The sequence below is a fragment of the Amblyomma americanum genome, chromosome 6, assembly GCF_052857255.1.
Source record: "Amblyomma americanum isolate KBUSLIRL-KWMA chromosome 6, ASM5285725v1, whole genome shotgun sequence".
Classification (NCBI taxonomy): domain Eukaryota; kingdom Metazoa; phylum Arthropoda; class Arachnida; order Ixodida; family Ixodidae; genus Amblyomma; species Amblyomma americanum.
In genome coordinates this window covers 45,250,373-45,270,445 of record NC_135502.1, presented here as the reverse complement: position 1 = coordinate 45,270,445, position 20,073 = coordinate 45,250,373, and the positions used below count along the sequence as shown (strand labels likewise).

The 20,073-nt window shown below is 49.8% G+C and overlaps 1 protein-coding gene across 1 annotated transcript; it reads right to left on the bottom strand.

Moving 5' to 3' along the window:
• Window positions 1-6,437: 6,437 nt before the first annotated feature.
• On the bottom strand, window positions 6,438-12,575 carry LOC144095235 (endothelin-converting enzyme 1-like). The gene is made up of 3 exons (XM_077629021.1): window positions 12,513-12,575; window positions 11,645-11,944; window positions 6,438-8,312 (listed from the first exon to the last, which is right to left on the bottom strand). The coding sequence occupies exons 1-3, from the start codon at window positions 12,573-12,575 to the stop codon at window positions 6,438-6,440; spliced, it is 2,238 nt and encodes a 745-aa protein (XP_077485147.1).
• Between the last annotated feature and the right edge of the window lie 7,498 nt (window positions 12,576-20,073).

Sequence of the window (20,073 nt, the reverse complement as noted above, 5' to 3'; positions counted from 1 at the left end):
GTGCACTTGGATTTAGGAAGCACAAGATGACGCCATCCTCCAGAAGTATAGTTCGCTTCGTCAACTATGGCTATCACAATAACTGGGAGCAGAACTTAAGTTGTGCCTCATTGACATAAACTGAGGGCACGCGCAAATTATATGCACAAGCATCGAGAGCCGTAACAGCCACTGTGTCTGTGAACTCAGTGATAAAATAGCACAGGGCGCTTTTTCTGGACACCCTCTCGGGTAGCTTGCCCATTCAACGCCATGTATTTTAAGATACTCATCCCCATACACAAGTGTCCCAGTTTTCCGCAGTTTGGTCGAAGGCAGCAAATCTTGCATACTGCTCTTCACGTCGTCGTGTGGCTGAGAGTGCGCTCGAGCCACTTATCTTGCATAGTGCTCTTTACAAGGATCCCTTTCCAACCTATTCTCTTCTCCTGCAGTAGAAGCCCCACGTATAAAAGGAAGGGTTGCAATCCGAACCCATTTCAACTTCTGTCATCCAGCTTTACGCTCGCGCATAAACCATCGTTTATCATTGGTGCTATTCTCGAGCACAAGTGTTCTTCAGTATATCATGCATTCCAGCTGACGGTCCATGATTTCGATTGACCGCGAACGGCAGCTACTTCTAAGGAACATAATGTGCCTGCCATGTTTGAGAGTTGCACAGACTACACGCACACTGGTATGGCTCACTCGTATCGACGACTTCTACCAGTGTGTTGGATTCAATATGAAAATTCCATCAAGCGAAGGTCCCACCACCGGGCATTGTGTGGCACCGACGCCTACGCAACATGCGCGCCCTTTAGACGGACTTTGGTTTATCAGTCGAACGCTGTTCATGCTTCGGCTACTCAACTCAGCTACCCGTACACCAAAATCGCCATAGTTCCACAACTACCGCTGTAGAACAATCAGTAGCGAAAACGTAAACGAAGAACCTCGATATTCCCATGAAGGCTCCTTTGTATACGCATACCGCTATCCAGGCCGAAAGGCCCGCAAAAGCTTTTCCCGATTCCACGCTTTGAAACTTCCCAGACAGCTTGCTTAGCCTTCCGTCCCATAGCTTAAGTATGCGGGCACTTTCATGCAGTCTTGACTTCTCTCTGAGCCGCGGAGGTGCAGAGGCTAACGCATTCAGCTGCTGAGACCCCGGACGAGCGATCGAATCACTGTCGCAACAGACGCATTTCGACGCAGGCGGAACGCAAAGATGCCCGTGTGCTGTGCGATGTCGGTGCTCGTTAAACAACCACAGGTGGTCGAAATTCATCCGGAGCGCTCCAATACGGTGGCTTTCGTAGCCCATCAGGACTCTCTGGACGTTAAACCCCTCACGACACGTACTGCCACTGCACTACCAAAAGGAATAGCACACAACTTTCTCTAAGAAAGATGAATAAATGTTTCCCAAAAGTCACTTCATGCAAAAAATACTGCTAAGAAATGTCGTAAGGAAGGCGTTGATCCTTGTTTTACGCCGGAATCGCTTTAATGTACACAGACGGCTGCCCTCAAACGCGTTACTAAAGCCGTATTTCCCACGGAGGGATCGGAAGATTCTTAACAAGTGACTTAGCACCCATCAGGGCAGGAGGCCCTGCTTGGCGCTCAGGAATAGCACCTTTGCATGGAGTACCTTCACGCAGCAGGATGCTTTATTGCACCCGAATAAGTTTACTGCGCGTTCAGTTTCGTTAATTACCGCTTCCTTTGACTCATCCCCTAACTAAATGAGACGCAGTACATCGCACGAATCGAAAGATCTGCTCTGGTCAGCTGTTGTGTCTTTCGTCTTTTTTCTCGTCATTTTTTTTTTTCAGGTTATCGCGGTCACAGATACAATCCTTCTCGGCGTGAAGAAAAGAATATCTGCGCTCCAAAAGGTTCAAAATATTCAAAGCGGCGCGTATGCTAGGAGAGACGCGGTAGTGAAAGCCTGCAAAATAATTTCGACCACTAGGGTCAGAGGCAGATCACATGTACAAACATCGCATTCCACGCAGGAGTTTTTGCGTTTCACCTTCTTTGAGATGTGACCATCCCGCGGTCTCGTTATCATCAGCAGAAGACCATAGCCACTGGCACACAAGGTGGAGATATCGCCTTTGCTGTCAGAATAAATGTAATGCGACGCGCAAGGCCAGAAAAAGTTCTCGAGGCGCTCAGCCTGGTGCAAAAAAAAAGGCCTTTCTCGACAACACTAAGCCCAGAACGCCAACTCAAAACCGCTGTTTGCTATCAAGCGGCTAGCCAACCGACAAGCTGGAATTACGTAACGGTCACCTGTGAATTGATTGGTAGCCAGAAAAAGAATTTCTGACAAGATTAAATAAACATGTAATATTACAAAACTCGCAAAGTTATACTGCAAGGTGGACACAGCGAAGCCGTGTTTTCTTTTCGTGTTGAACAGCACGGCTTATTTAGACTGACGCGGATCTGAAAAACAAAGGAGACATAGTGATGTTCCACGAACATCCAACACGCGATTCGTCCTGTTAGATGTTATACGGCCGAAATTGAGAAAAATCAGAGCTCCCCTGCGGCAAGAACTGAAAAATAATCGTGAAAAGAAAGTACCAAATACAAACGAACAGACAAGAAAGATGCCCCACGTGTCGACGTAGGAAGAAAGGCTCGCAACATTATTTCACTCTCGCAATCCCGTTTCCGGAAGCCATCGCGAATGGAGAATGGCGCGAGAAAAGGCTGTGCACATCGCCAAGGGTAGGCAGGCAAGGCTATAGGAAAGTCCATGTACTATAGCTCACGCGGGGGCCGAACGATTCCCCAGGCGGTCATTATTAAGATCTGTGCCACCGGCCGATTCGTTGCTTACTGCTTCCTGGTCGCCGCGAGCGAAGCACGCTCGCAGTTGCTATGTACGCTCGGATTGAGCCTAGAAGCGAAAGGTCTTGGCTCGGAGGGCGCACCCGTTTCTTCCCTTAGCACAGCAGCAACCTTGCAGGGCCGAACGGCCAGAAGGCGCGCAGGTCACACAAGGACGCAGATCCCTCGCCAGTCTTCGTGCCTCGCGAGTGTCCCACGAGGAATCCGTCCAGAGGAAGGCGCGAGGAGACAACAGGGCACTTTCGCTCGCTTGATCGCCGTCGATGTGCTCACTGCCGGGCCTGCACATTTCCCCCGCGACGGTGGCGTTAATGCCTTCCGAGACGGTATATACTGGCTTCCTTCCTGCGTACACCTCAGATGTACGCTGGGCCCATCTGGGGGAAGTCGTCGTCGTCTTATCCCGGGACGATGTAAGCGAGAAACGGCACTTCGACTCCGAGGACAAAGAGTCGCGTAAATTACTCCGCGCACAGAGTAAGGAGGAAGTGGTGGCTTGGTGTGCGTGTGCGTGCGTGTGCATGTATGTGCGCGCGTATGCGTGCGCGTCTGCCTGTGTGCGCGTGTGTGTGCGTGTGTGTATGTTTTACTGTCCTCGCGTTTTCCTTTCTTAAGGACAAGCGAGAAATCTTCGACAGAAAAATTACCAGAAAGCTTCTTTTTTTTCTTTTCCTGCGACAAACGATGTCACGCCTCCACAATGATCAGCAGGCGAACAAAAATAAAAGATCAGCCTTCCCTTTCCTTTACCCACCTTCGGGAAAACGCGATAATATAATATACCGGCTTTTGCAAGGGTGGGGAAGGTCGCTGTTCATGATTAGTGCATCATTTATTAATTACAGCTACTAAGTAAATCATTCCGCTGGCCTATAAGAGTGCTGGCCAGGTGGGTTTCGGCCTATAAGGACAACGTGGGCCGCCTGGGAGAAAGCGCACCAAGAAAGTCCCGCCTCTTCAGGTAAACTTGGAAGTTGGGTGTTGCGGGATTGTGGTAAACCTATCACTGCTCTTGCTTGCACCGGGTGAGGGCAAAACGTCCAGGCGTTTCACAGCACTAGCTGTTATAGGAAGGTTCTCCCAAATTCGCGCCCAATGTCGTCACCCTAACGAGTCCGCGAAAACTGGAAAGAGGCATAGGATTTGGAGCAGAGCCCATGCACGCGTTGTCGGCGTCGTCGCCCAGTTAAAAGGCCTCATTTGGAGGCTGAAACGATGGACAATTACATGCATATGTAAAAAGCACCTCGCTCGGGAACGGCCACCCTACGGCTAAATTTCCCCAACTACGATGTATTTGAACTACACTGCAGCTGCACATATTTCCTTTAAAAAAAAGAGCAGTCCTCCAGTAGATATGTTCTCAATTTTCTGACTGATTGAACCGAAGCGCTTCGTAGGCGTTTTGCAGAGACGTGTCTTATGGTGCGCAAGTTTCACAATGTACATTACACAATACGACACGTGCTAACAGCGCCCGGGTGGCTTTCGGAAATTTGATCACCATGTGCCTGAGCCTACATCGAAGCTGCCCGTGCGTATAGAACATTGATTGCACAGTTATTATTGTTATCAAAAACTTTCTCCACTAGGAAGAACTAAGAGGAATTTGGTCCATTTCCCATTCAGTTGTGTCCCACGGCGCCCTGTTCTCAGCACCTCTCTTTTCAAAGCTTATTAGTTAAACCCATCGAGAAGCACAACGGCCGCCAATGAGCCAGCCTCTGGCCATTGTAATCGTGTGCCCAATTTATGCTCCATGCCTGCCATTTGTGACGCCTCATTGAGAACTGAAAACACAGAAATAAATCCCAACACCAAAAGCGGAGCTCCAAACATCCTCCAAAGAATGACTTTCACTTTTTAGATTAGAGGTTCATACAGGCAAACCACATTTCAGATTCGATGTATGCATTACGAGCGTGGTTCGAAATATAGCAGTCCGGGTTGTGCATGCCAACGATGTTACCGTGCACACGAACCAGTTTTTGCCGGTGCACGAACAAGTGCACACACGCACAAAAAATGTGTGTGCACGCATGCACACACACAAAAAAAAACAGACTCTAGATAAACGCGTCTTGGTATTTGACTGCGAAAACTACAAAACCTTTCTCCGCTCGTAACGGTCGAGCAAGTATCTTCGAATAAATACGAACTCATAAATCGAGCGGGTGAAGAAATAAAAATTGAAAATATTAGCGCGAGCTGAAATACGATGGCTCGAAACAAGAACTTCTACTCCGAGCCGAGAAAGTAAGGGATCGAGTCAGCATTTCAAACGTTTAATTTAATAACCTGCTCAGACAGCAACCAAAAACTTAATTTATGAATCCAAAATCGAAGTCCGAAGTTTCGCTCCCGTGAGTAGTAGCGAAAGCAGTCTCATTCGTATGCCATCACCGCTTCTTTTTCTCAATGTTTGCCAACGAGATGTGCGACTACCGCTGGGCGCAAATCATTCACTGCAGAGTAAGACGCATTGATCGCGACTCTTGCTTTATCGCAAGACCTATGAACCGCTCTTCTAATACCAGACATTAAATGCGACCGAGAAACTTTAATGCAAGTATATCAATATCTTACTAGCCTCCGCAAATCGATCTAAGCCTGCAAAGTATCCGATCAACTCTTGTGGATAAACGTAGCGTACAACGGCGAAGCTCTCGCTTGCACAAGTGTTTTGGAAGATTGGAAAGACGTCAGTCATATGCCAGTGCTAAGGTGCGCTAGCATGCCAGGAGGTAGCAAAGCACGATATAAAGTGCGACATAGAAATAGTGACAGTGATCGCGAAAGTTCAAATGGCGACAAAAAATTTCAGTTCGTCATGAATTGAATGGAATTAGCAGGAGGCTTACCTTGAGGTAAGGTAAGGCAAGTGAGGATAAGGTGTGAAAACGAAAGCATTGAGTTAATCCCCGTGCGACTTCGTCAAACAGTGCACGGAATATTGAAGTAAGCGTCCAGACTTGAGAACAAAAGGATTACTCCCTTGTTTACTTACAGAAAATATCTTACTTCCAGATTTACATCAACTTCTACTTCCAAGTTGCTCATGTGCATTGAATTTCTTTCTTACAGCGCATCTCTTACCCGAAGAAAAACAGTATTGCACAGCTAGCGCAGGGGCATCGAATCACTATCTAATGCCGTAGGTGAAGAGGCCAGGCCAAATACTGAGGGAAGTGGTAAACGCGAAACTAAAACAATGTACAACAGCGTGGCTTTTTGGGCTCGTTGGTACATATTAATAGCGAGACTGTAGCGCAGCAGGGGACGGAGACACACGAACAAGGCACTTGCACAAGAAGTTGTTCTGACACGCATGACATAGAGCAAAAGGTACAGTAAAAGCTATATAGAAAGCGTTCAAAACGGACGTGGACTCTTTACAAAGAATGCTCGCAGTGCATCTCTTCGCCAGTTTTCCTTTCTCTCAACTGCACTTAATTTCAAAGGTGCAGAAGCATTAACAAAGTTGTGCGATTGCAAGGGAAAGCGATATAGGTTACAAAACAAAACAAAAAGTAGAACAGAATGCACTAGAATAAAAATTCTGACGTCAAATTGATTTTAAGTCGTCAAGAATTGGGGAACGGGTTCAGGTCAGAATAGTTGCAGGATAGTGTGACACGACGAAATTTCATCATGGGGCTCTCCTGTGCGCAGCGAAACGCCTCGGAGAACCCGTCCACCATCATGAGCGGCACGTTGCACCGTAGGAACGGCTTTGCGTTGATCGCGGAGCCCAGCGGACTGGTGTGTCCGTTCTCCGCGCACCACTTGTAGCAGGAGCCGATGTAAAATAGCTGCTGAGGTGTGAAACCCGCAGCGCCTTTCGCCCCTGCTGCAGTGTTGCCGCTGCTACTGTTGAAGACCTCGTACGCGGTCTGGAGTCCAGTAACGTCGACGACGTCTTCAGGTGCAGAGAGAAGCGCGGTCTTGGAATCGCCTCCGGCGTCCGCTACAGAATTGGCGATGCAGTCGTGCTTTACGGTGCGCACCGCGCTCAGTACCACATCTGTCGCCGCCGAGAAGCCGACGGTGAGGTCCCCGAAGGCCGCGTGCCAGAGCTCGTGCGCTAGGACATGTCCAAAGGCTCCCCACGTGAAGGCGTCGCTAGACTCCACTAAGAACGGATCGAACAGAATGGTCGGCGACACGTACAGACGGTCTAGCCACGGGGAATACATGGCAGTGGCTTTGAAGGGCCGGAAACTGGCGGCTGTTTCCTTCTCCGACCAAAGCCCGCTGATAGACATCTCGGGACCATGCGCTCTCCGTTCGACTGCATCCAGGTAGTCTTCGATGAAGGGACCCTGATCGAACTCATTATGGGATCCAACTTTGTCAAGCTCGGCCGAGTCGTCGAATTTCTTCGGCCAACCGACGACGGGCTTTAAAATGTCGAGCCTCTCCTCAGCAGCCGCCCGGTAGTCGCTCTGCAACACGGACAGAGCCGAACGCGTCCTGGTCTTGAGCGCAGTGAACTGCTCCTGCGCCTGCTGTTGTTTCGCGGTGACATTGGGGCCGAAGACAAATACGGCCCATGCGAACGGGAACACGCGGTCGACGGCGGTCGCGCACTCCGCCGTGACCAGTTCAGAGAGAGCCGAGTCGTTCGGAGGGTTACCGAAAGCGGAGCGGAGCAGCTTGTACGAGGTGAAAGGGGCCAGCATTCGCGCGACGTGAAACCTCACAAGTTGGTACATGAGCTTAGGGTCGTGATCAGATAAGATATCATCTGTAACGGACAATAAGCCGACGTCGCTGATATAGAACTCAGTGTCTTGGGTAATATGAAGCGAAGACAATAAGAATTTCCTGAAGACCCGGCACCAAGATATAGCGTCGAGCGTCTGGGAAGTTATTTCTTTGACCCGCATGTACTTGGGCACTCGTTCAGGCGAAGACGCAGCCGCGCTCCATTTAGTGGTGAGGGAAACGTCGACTTGGATGAGTTTGGCCACGTCCATGTCTTTTCCGTCACCATTCGATGCCACGCCGGCGAAGTCACGGAGACACTGCGCGAGGGCTTCGGGGGTGAGGAATTTATCCTTGTGGCGTTTCCATAGCGGGATGGTGACGCTGTAGTCGACGTATACGGTCGGATTTATCTCCCTCGGTTGCACCGCAGCTATAGGACGCGGAGCTAGCCCGAATTTCATGAGAACCGGTATGTTCCAAATAATAGCGAGCTGGCCAAGAATGTTCAACATTTCTCTCGGGCTCTTCGGTACCTTCACCTTGTCGGAAAGGACGGCCGCATCCCAGAAGGAGAGCTTCGAGAAAAGGAACCTCTCGATCATCGACGACGCGTCGGCCTGTTTGATGTACGCATCTACGCACCTGAGGTAGGCCTGGGCCGCTTTGTCAGTCGCATGCAAGGGGCTGCCTGACGCCACCATTTCCTTCTGTTCCTCAAGTCGACGCTTCAAGCGGCTGAAGACTTTCGCCTGCGTGAAAAGGCAAGTGAAGTAACTTAACAGAGCATGCACACCACAAATGCAAGCTCATGAACGGTTAAAAGTCGCCAGCCTAAACTCATTTTATGCATCTAGCAGCGTACACTGAACGGTGAGACTGATCATCAAAAACGAGAGGATGAACCCTATTCTCTCTTAAAAACGTTTATGACGTGCGCTTTCCTGTCCTCAAAGACGCGGTGGCGGCTCAGTGGTTATGGTGCTCGGCTGCTGACTCGAAAGACGCGGGTTCGACTCCGGCCGCGGCGGTCGCATTTCGATAGTAGCAAAACTCTAGACGCCCTTGTACTGTGCGATGTCAGTGCACGCTAAAGAACCCCATGTGGTCAAAATTATCCGGAGCCCTCCACTGCGGCGTCCCTCATAGCCTGAGTCAGTTAGGAACATTAAACCCCCATAAACCTCGTCCTCAACTTGAAAAAACTGACAGCCTGCGTAGTCGTTGAGAGTAAATGTAAGCATGAAATGCTTTGCAGAAAAGGGGTGTGTGCAGCGCGTAGACGCACTTTTTTCTTTGTTCCTATGCACGATTCGAACGAAAAGTTTCAGCATATTTCAAATAAGATGGTCCTCATTCTCGGATTCTGTTTCGCCGCGGTTTCCAGACGATGCTCGGATTAATTTCCTGCGAGTGGGAGCTAAAAAGCATTTCACTCTTGAAACAGGCATCAATTCGGTACAAAGAACGCAAGGGTGGCCAAGCGGGCTAGTTGGTAGTTCATATTTGGAAAAAACAGCGCACGACACAGCGCTGTGTCCTTATATCTCCTTTGTCCTTGTCTTAAGGTGCGCTGTTTTTTTTCAAACATAAACAACGCAGCCTAGTGCTGGCGACCGCCACCTCAAAAATTAGATGAGCCACAAAAAAGCAGCCGAGTGCTGCGTTTAGACGCTGACAAGGAAGGGGTTGCCCGGTAATGCAGTCCGAATTGCAGCCCACTCCCTGGGCAGAGATTTAGCGCATGATCCTCCCACCGCAGCGTTTTATTAATTTTATAACCTTAAGCAGCAATGCCAAAGAAGAATCTTACCTAACTGAAACTTAACCCCCCGCTCCTTCTCCTCTCCACTCCACTACAAAATCTATGGCGCCGCCTCTGGTAGCTGTTGACATTTGCGGATATGTTTTGGAGATCATTTGAACAATAGACAGGAAAGACCACACCATGATCTCTGGGACAGCAAGCAATTTCAACAGCGACGTGTCTAAGCGACAACCGGCTTTATATAAGGAGCTGCCGATCATTCGTGTGCATACCAGGCTCTGACAAGAAATGCAATTGGCTGGGCCTTAGCAGTAGGTAAACCTAGGGTTTATAAGTGCAGACATGAATGCTGCATTTGCCGCTGCTTTGTTACTGCGACATCTACGGGAATGCGAAGCTCAACACAAGAGGGCCGGCTGCTCCCGCACGGCGCTGATCCGGTAGCCGTCGGGCGATAAATTTTTGGGACACCCTCCCAGAAAAGAGGCAGCACTGGGCGTCACCTTCAGTGGTATCCAAAGGAGGTAGCATGCGTCGTTCGCCAGTGCTGTTCTTGAAAAGCAGAGTCTTCTCTGCAGCGTGGTGCTTCGCGCATTAAACAGCTATTGAAATGCACGCGTCAAGCTCCCAGCGCGTTTTTCCAGGATAGTTTCTTTTGTGAGAAGCGAATGCAGGCTGTGGGAATCACTTTTTCATCCCCATCTTGGTTAAAGAGAAAAAAATTGCAGTGGCTTGGCTCAGCTATTCTAGGATATGCGTAGCGAGAGCTGCAGTTCCCCCCTGGTTACTCATGTTGTCGAGCTTGTTGTTGTGACACTCCGCCTTTTGGCGTCTCCGGTCGGCAAGACGTTCTTCGCTTTGCTCAGGTGTCTCCGCCGCTCGTTTAGCCTTCGGATGCTCATTATTTCTCTGCAGTGTGGCCAAGTTCCAAGCGACGACTTCTGGGTCCGAAGAATTGATTTCCTCCTGACGATACCGCCGCATGGCGGCGGCTGGAGTCTCCGTTTCGTCACCCATACGAAGCGATTGTGATAAACAGAGTTGTATCACCTCAGCTTATATACACACAGCCGCACATACGCAGTTTATCCACACAACCCCACACGCGGCCGCGGCGGCGGCCGACCTCTGACGTCATGCGCCGCGCGCCTACTGCCCTTCTCCGGTTGCCGCGCATGCGCATCCACGCGCGGCGCCGGTGGGCGTAGTCTGGCCAGCGCGGCTCCTCGCGCGGTGGCGGCGGCGGCGAACTCTGACGTCATGCGCCGCGCATCTGCTGCTCCTCTCTGGTTTTGCGCACGCGCACTATCGGCCTCCCAGGCTCACGGCGAAATGCTAGACTAGCTAGCGTAGTGTAGCTCTCGCTACAATATCCTCGACCCACAGCACAGCGTGGGTGCTCTGAGGGAAACAAGTACAATTCGGGAAGGCGAGGTCAAGCCCTGCCGTGATTGGATATATCCTACGGCCGACCACGTCGGCAGTGGGTTATGTATACCTTATAAATGTGATTGAATTAAGAGGTGCGTGCACCTGATGCCGCATACCGATGCCGTAGTCTAGGCTGTAATTGCTAGAATCGATAAATATGTAAGCCTCCATGCCAAGTAGTTTGGACTGTAATCATAATTTATAGAGTTGATCGGCGAGTTACTGCTAACGGGCACGCACATTTATGGTTTTGATACAAGAGCAGTTGCTTTCTTCAGCACCATGGCTTGTCTCAAGAGCCTTCTCGTCTTCGTCGCCGAAACACATGGGGGAGAAGCTCAACGCGCCTCAGACTACAAACAGTCAATAAATCTACGCAAATGCGGCCTGAGACTGAATAGCCATTAGCGACACGGCACAGCCTACACTAGTAGCTTGAAAACTTGTAGTTTTGCGCTCTGTTTCGCATGTTGAAGCTGCTGTCATTAAAACCAGAGGGAGGTGGGCTGGGGTACTTTCAAACAAAACGCAGGAATACTGCGCTCTGTTGCACACCTCCTCCATCTCTTTTAGAGGTAGAGAGATGTTTATAAAAGACGGATGGCCTTTTCTGCAAAGTTGCCACTGCGCGGAAGAGCTTAAGAAACATAAGCTCTTCTGCGCTAGTGGACAGTAACCTCAAAAGCATGGAACCGCAGACAAATAATACACGTATAAAAAGGTTCATCGCGACTGCACTGCCAAAGCCGTCTGCGGCGCCTTGAACTTTTTCAGCACAATGTTACTAGATGGAGTTGTGAGCCAACATTTGCGCTACGTTCATCTCAACAGATGAGTGAAGTGGAGCAGAGAGGGCGACATTTAGCGGTGGAAATTGCCGCTTACCTCGAGGAGGTGGAACTGATCCTCGAATCCGCGATGGTAGGAGCCCCATAGACCGCAGGTGTACTCGTAGAAGTCCACGCACGGATCTGCAGACAGGTTCATCGACGAGGAGAGCTCGTTCTCGAGCTGGAAGCAGCTCAGGTTGAGGCAGGGCTCGATGAAGTCGTCGAAGGGTGGCTTGCGAGGCGTCGTGAGCACGATGTACGTGACCACGATGGCGATCACGCCTATTTCGAAGAGGAGCACTGCGAAAGGGTTCGCCGTAAGAATCAGCTCTTCCCTCGGAAGGTCCACTTCCGCCTGCGTTGAGTGAGAAGAGAGAAAGAGAGAGAGAGCACAGAAAGGCCCATGGATATTGACCTCCACACTTGTTGGCCGCCATGCACTTCAAGAAGCGAGGTGAAAACACGAAAAGACTGGAATGAGAAAAATGAGAGGTTGTTGTAAAGATATCCAAATAAAGTTCAATCAAGAGAGAAGACGGAGATAAAGACAGCTAGGGTAGCTTAACAAGTAATAAGGCCCGGTATGCCTTCCTACACGAAGGGGAAAGAAATAAGATAAAAAGGAAAGGCGGCAGAGGCAGAGAGAAAATAAGAAATTAGAGCGCGAGAAAATGGGTGCACGTCTAACGATTACGAGCGGTATTTTCAAAGACTGCGGCGAAAGCTAACAAGAACGAATTGCGTGGTTTTCATCTTGCTGTAATCTCAGCGTGGTTGCACACATACGAAAGTGCTATTTCTGAGCGCGCTTTAGAGCAAGCACAATCATCAAGTGGGATAAGATATCAGAAACTTCTCTGCCGCAGGCCGTAGAATGAAACCAGTGATGGTTGCGCTGGGCATATCGGCAAGACGACACTTACAGTTTCAGTCAGCTCTTTCTCGGCCTTGGACTCCTCGGGAGCCCTTTCTTCTTTGGCTTCCATGCCGGGGCTTCGGTTGAACTCTTACAAGTCTCTGGACTGTGAAGACACGTCAGGAACAGAACAGCCTGTGATGCCGTGCAGCCCTTGTCTTTTTCTTCGCCAACAGGAAGGCAGTGATGCAAAGCACGAGGGCCGGAGCGCGCGCGTGTATTATCAAGCGGTGATGATGATGATCATGATTATGATGATACCAATTTTATTTTCCACCAGATAAGAAGGCCCCCTACTCCTCGCCGCCAGGACGCAGGCCTGAATGACGGGGCCCGGTACCTCCGCGGTTAGAAGCAGGCAAACAGGTCTTGACTCCTCGCGGCTTCTTCCGCCAGGTGGATGGCTCGTTGCTGTGGAGCAGGGACCTCGCTCAGCAGCCGGGCTTCTCAGGTTTCTCTGCAATTTATATTTCCTTTAGCCCCTGGGGAGCTAGCGCATTCCGAGATTATGTGGTCGAGGATCCCTCTCGCCCCACAGTGCTTGCACTTATCATTCTGTCTCATCTTTCTGAACATGATATGCCAGACCGGGTTTACGAAGTTCCCAGCTTGGAGGCGCCACCATGCGATTGACTCCCTATTGTTTAGGCTTTTATCCGGTGGTGGCACCAGTCTCCTCTGAAAAATATAATTTTCTGTAATTTCTATTGTTTCTATAATAATTTTCTGTAACCTATAATTTTCTCTGCAACGTGTAATTCTGCGAATTATAGCGGTAAAAACGACGTGACGTGGAGCATGGACTGACTGATGTTGCTGAAAGGAAGTAGGGAAAGAGAATGGACCTGCCTACTGGCTCAAGCCGAGCCACGCTCGCTTCCGCGTGCTGAAAGTAGGGGAGTTAAAGGATAGGAGAGGGAAGATAGAAAGAAAAGGCGCCACACGCTAATACGCCCATAGGCCCCGGGCCGATCCCGGAGGCAGTGCAATACCGGGCGGACCCGCTCCAGAGTGCGTCTAGCACTCCGCATATTCCAACATGGACAAGAGTGCTGCCTACTATGATGCTTGGGCGCAGGCACCGCATCACAGGTCTCTCCTAGCCTTCGTGAGATCAGCCAACCTCTTTTCACCTATATAACCATCCGGCTTGCTTCTTTCACGTAACCATTTTCTTTTATGTCCTGAAGCAATTAACACCACTAAGAAAAAAAAAAGACTTCCTGGCGAATTTAACCGACTGCCTGAATTTTATTTTGGCCTTTAAATCAAAGCTAAGTAAATATAGCAACCTTCACCCCGTTCACTTCATCGTAGAATCGAAATCTGCCAAATCACAAAAATAAATGAGCGAAGCTAAGGTCAATTGAAAAATTAAGGAAATAAACAACAAAAATGCATAATTACGAGAGTTTTCGTGCCATAAAAACATGCTTAGCCGCCGAATTTTGTATCAAATTGGTTTTGATGTCTTGAGTTTCAGTTCTGTAATGTGAACCCTAGATTTATTAAGTCCATCCGTCCTTCAATGGCGTTTATAACGACCTTGAAGGGGCGCTTTAACTGATACAGCATTGCGGCGCTACGAAGGGCTCCTTCAGGTGATAGCCGATGTACAGTCGCATTTGTCTCAAAATTTCACAACAAATTCGCTCTTGCTCGTGGATCTTGGCAGTCTAGTTTTTCCAGGGTGGAAAACAATAAATGAGAAAAAAAAGAAGCAGTCGCCGTTGTCTGAAAACGTTCCAAGCGAATGCGAAGCAGCAGACGGTCGACGCGCGATTTGAAGATAATTTAAAATGAGCGACATCGACGATGAAGATCGTTGTACAGTTGGCAAGTAACATAACTAGAAGCGCATTTTTTTTGCATCCACGGCTACAGGTAAGCGCGACCAAGACACAATAATGCTAACAACGAGGTCGGGCCATTGTTTTCTCGGGGCAATTGACCGGGCCTTGCAATCCAAATCAGTCCATAGGCAGTGGATTTAAGGCACTTAATGAATGCAATGTTTCAAGTGGACGTTGTTTCCACTTTTTGCCTGAACCAACCCTCATCATTTTGTGATGAAAGTAAAACGATTGATTGATTGAATGCCTTTATGATATCGTTATCTCCATCAGATTCTATTCAATCCCTGCCACTCATCCTTCTGGGTGATTCATTCGACTCACAGTGAGGGCAAAGGACAATAACGAAGGGCAAGAACGCGATAGCATTTGCGCTGCCTGCTGTGGTGTGTACAGTGAGTGTCTAAAGTTCTTCTAGCGGTTTCCTCCGCTTATAACTCCGCATATATGGACACTAACCAATTAATGCTACCGCGTCATACCCTCACGGAGGAGCTAAAGACCAATTTCGTCGATGTTTCTCTGAAGCCTGCTTGACCTTCCAAACTTAGCCTCGAATCAAAACCACAGTTCTGCATGACCTTTCAAATCTAGCCTCGCTCAGTAATATGGAAGAAGCCATGGTGTGACAAGTAATCCTGTAAATTTCAGCGCCCAGTTACACTCCAATTTTACGCGAAACTAGTGTTTCACGCTCTCATGCACACACACAAAAGCAGTGCCCCCGACGAGTCTCGAGGCTGGTTTAGAATTTAGGAACGCTATGTATGTCGCCATGTAAAGGCAAATACTGTAGCTGGCGCTGACTAATGCGCAGGAAACCGCAAATGAGCCTTGACTGCGAGTTCAATCCCCGTGCCACATCCCTGCCATTTCATGCCTGTTTTTCCTCCTTTTTAGTTCCTTGAATTATCGTTCAGACATTGTTATAGTTTTATGTCCACCATTTTACTGATCGTTTGCGTCTGCCTGTCGTAGCTGTTCCCGCAATCTCGGGAGCAACGAGATGCGAGACAGATACCGTAATCTCGGGCGCACCGAGATGCGAGACAGATACTGCGCCACCCCGCCGCGGTGGCTCAGAGTTTAGGGCGCTCGGCTACTCATCCAGAGCTCTCGGGTTCGAACGCGACCGCGGCGGCTGCATTCCGATGGAGGCGAAACGCATCGGCGCCCGTGTGCTTTGCAATGTCAGAGCAAGTTTAAAGATTCCCAGGTGGTCGAAATTATTCCGGAGCCCTCCACTACGGCGCCTCTTTCTTCCTTTCTTCTTTCACTCCTTTCCCTTACGGCGCGGTTCAGGTGTCCCCGATATCTGCGACAGATACTGCGCCATTTCCTTTCCTGAAAAACCAATTTTCATATCCATACCGCCCCATTTCCATACTTCGAAAACCAATCTATTTCATTATTATTAAACCAATCTATTTCAAATAAAGTGCTCCAAACACCGGATAAGGAAGTTACCGGGTGAGAGGTGGATTAATTCAAGACTCCGAGACTGCACAGGTAAACTTGTCTGCTGGGCTAGTTGATATACCATCCTAAATAAGTTTCCGTTTCCACGCAACCCATTGCCCCAGAAGGTAATGACTCCTAACAAGAACGACTTTTCTCCGCTGCAAACGACCCTCCCGCCTATTGCAGCATGGGCCTACAAGGCTGTCGGGACGAACACCAGGACATCCCAGGACACGGACGTGAAGGCTCTGCGGGAAGAGGTAAAGCAGCTCTGCGGGAAGAGGTAAAGCAGCTCAGGGCAGCCCTCTCTACCGCCACCTCTGCTCTATCTCCCCATCTCCTTCACCCACCCAACCCGCTTAACCTCCTCCTCCCCCCCCCCCCCCCCGAGAAAAAAAAAAGGAGGCCTGATGAGAGCCCAGTCGAACCAATAGACCTAGACGCCAAATTTCAGGACTTCACCCAAAACTTGGAAGCCAGGCTCACAGAGCGCATCACTGCGCGGTCACTGCACAGTGACACCTCATTACTGAAGCTACCTTTACCCGTCAAATGGACAGTGTCATCTCTAGCATCATGACCAAGGTACAGGAGCGTTCAACTCGCCCCACTCCTGGATTCTCAACGGACTATCCTCCAACAGTCCCACTCTCCACACCCCTCCTTCCCCTCACTACCCTACAACATAGGGCTCCTCCGACGGGCCGTAATTCATTACAGATTATTCAGTGTATTTGCAGGGGCTTTCGGCGAAAGTGCTATCCTCTGCAGCAAATTATCGCGAGTTCGTCATCCTCACCAGACATTATTGCCATTAAGGACGCCAATGTTTGCACGCAACTGTCAGGATACGCTTTTATCCCCTCAGACCCCAGTGATCTTCCTCGGATGGTCACATACGTCTGTAAATCCTTGCATTAAGTGGAGCACGTAAATAGCTCCCCTATCGTACACATCCTTATTGAAATTTGACCGCCCACCCCTGCAAAGTCACCCCTGTTCTTTCTTAACTGCTACCTCCTCCAACGTCAGCCAATTAACCCACTCCCTTCACTTCTCAAATCCGCAACCCAGTTGGGCGGATCAAACCCCCTTACTTATTGCCGGCGAATTTAATTGCGCTCACGTGGACTGGGGCTATCGGCGCACCAACCACACAGGAACAGTTTTATACAATGAAACGCTGGTGCTCCACCTGGTCATCTTTAATGATCTCAGCTTACGTACGCGGATTGGTAACAGTGTTACTGTCGATACTAGCCCAGAGCTCATGCTTGGTAGAAATTTGGACCACCTGCAGTGGGAAAGAATGCTATCCACACTAGGCAGCGATCGCCACCTAATTCGCATAACGCTAAACTAACGCCAATCTCAGCGCAAATTCACAGTTAAGCACATTAATTGGCACGCGCTCCGCAAATTTAGGCAAGCGCCGCCAACACAGGCCCCCTTCCACCTAGACACCTGGATTACTCAGTTGCAGAAAGACGTTCGCCAACACACTCAACGCTCAACTCTACCCCAGACACCCCTGTTATCGACAGTAAGCTCGCCCACCTCCTCCAAGCACAGGAGAACACAAAGCAAAGGTGGAAAACTCAGAAGCACACTAGGAGACTAAAACTCAAACTTGCCCAGGTTCAATCAATCCGCCGCGGTGGCTCAGTGGTTAGGGCACTCGACTACTGATCCGGAGTTCCTGGGCTCGAACCCAACCGCGGCGGCTGCGTCTTTATGGAGGAAAAACGCTAAGGCACCCGTGTGCTGTGCGATGTCAGTGCCCGTTAAAGATCCCCAGGTGGTTGAAATTATTCCGGAGCCCTCCACTACGGCCCCTCTTTCTTCCTTCACTCCCTCCTTTATCGTTTCCCAAAAACGCTAAGGCGCCCGTGTGCTGTGCGATGTCAGTGGACGTTAAAGATCCCCATGTGGTCGAAATTATTCCGGAGCCCTCCACTACGGCACCTATTTCTTCCTTTCTTCTTTCACTCCCTAGCTCCCTTATCCCTTCCCACACGGCGCGGTTCAGGTGTCCAACGATATATGAGACAGATACTGCGCCATTTCCTTTCCCCCCAAAAAACCAATTATTATTATTATTACGGATCGGTTCAGGTGTCCAACGATATATGAGAAAGGTACTGCGCCATTTCCTTTTCCACAAAACCATTTTATTATAATTATTATTCAATCCGCAATAGAACATTGTAGTGCCACTCTTAGCAAAGCTAACTGGGCTCAGGTTTGTGACGGTCTCCGCGCCAATCTCCACAACCCGCGCTTGGCACCTGTTACGGCACATGTTAGACCCCACGCAATCCAAATCGCAGACACGCCTTAGCATTCGCCGCCTTGCTCACAACCATCGACAGGACACCGACGCCTTCCTCGCGCATGTAAGATGTACCTATACCCCGCCAGGTCTCCCTTGCAAAAACCCGATTATGCGAGCCCACACCAGCCCGAGCTTGAAATTACGGAATACCGTACCCGGAGACGATCAAATTACCAATGCAGCTATCCGAAATCTTGACGATGCTTCCATCTCTGACTTAGTCAACTACTTTAACGAATGTTGGGAGGCAGGTACTCTCCCATCCTCGTGGAAGCATGGAAAAATCATGTTTATTCAAAACCCCACAAGTCTGTCACCCTAGAAAACATCCGCCCCATTTCTCTTACATTCTGTCTAGGCAAGGTCTTCGAGCACATAATTCTTGCTCGGCTATCAACGTACATGGAAGACAACCACCTTTTCCCCCACAATATGTTCACCTTTCATGCGCATCTATCTGCGCCGGACGCCCTACTTGGAATTAAGCATGACGTGCTTGATGACACCATCCCCCACCACACTAAAGCTATCCTGGCAGTAGACCTCACCAAGGCATTTGACAGGATTCGACACAATGCCATCTTACGGGAACTGCAGGCTCTGCAGGCAGGCCCTCAAACCTACAAATACGCTCGCGCCTTTTTCTCGGGCCGCACTGCCTCGGTGACATAGATCAGATTACGACACCTCCTTACACCCTCGGAGAGCTCCGAACCCCTCAAGGGACTGTCCTTTCTCCCCTTTTCTTTAAGTTGCTCTCATTCCCCCAGCTAACAAACTGGGTCTAATCCCACACCCAGCATAACCTGTACACTGATGATATTACCACATGGACCAGACATGGCTCTGACGGGGAAATTGAGGAAACTCTTCAATTAGCAGCAGACACCATCCCTTCTCACGCGCCATCCATCGCGCTCGAATTTTCGCCCTCTAAGTCCGCGCTCTTCCTAATTAGGCCAAAATCTGGCGCTAACTCGCCCACCCAAATCGCTTTAAAAGAATCCCCTATCCCCACCACACCCACCCTCCGCATCCTTGGCCTCCACTTGCACGATTCTGGACGAAATGAACATACCCTTAAGACTCAAGGCCTCCACGCAAACCGTGTTGCACCTTCTACGCCGAGTATCCTCCCTTAACAAGGGTTTAGACGAAGCGGACATGAAAGTAGTGCATACATTTACGCTTAGCCGCATTCTATACGCAACCCCATATCTCGAATTGAACCGCACGGAAACCGAACGCGTGAACGCAATGATCCGCCTTGCGACTAAGGCAGCCCTAAACCTACTTTGCAGCACTAGCACAGCCAAACTTCTTGCACTAGGCATGCATAACACCATTCAGGAACTAGTTGACGCGCACCTTCAGACACAGTACCTTAGACTTGCCACGAGCGCCACTGGCCGCCATATACTCACCTCCCTTCGCATCAACATACCCGCTAACCTGTCAACCCCATCACTCGACACATCCGTACACCTCTCGTTGTGAAACCCCTTCTTCGAAATGTCCATCTACAATATCACATCCCTCGCCGTGTAGCTCGTGCTAATGCCCTCCATATGTATTACGGACAAGCTCACGATGCCGTTTGGGTAGACGCCGCATGTACACCGCATGAAGCGGTAGCAGTTGCCTACATTCAAACCCTACCCCACCCCCCAACTCACCGTCTTCTCTCGGGCTCCACGCCCGAAGAGGCAGAGGAGACCGCCATCGCCCTAGCCCTTGTACATTCGGACGCCCAATACACCTACAGCGACTCCAAAACGGCTATGTCCAACTTTGCCAGGGGCAGGATTCACACCCCTACCCAAAATTTACCGCGCAGGGTAGAGCTCCAGTGGGTGCCGGCTCACTCTGGGAACCCTGAAAACGAGGCTGTCGATAAATTGGCCCGAGGTTTGATTTGC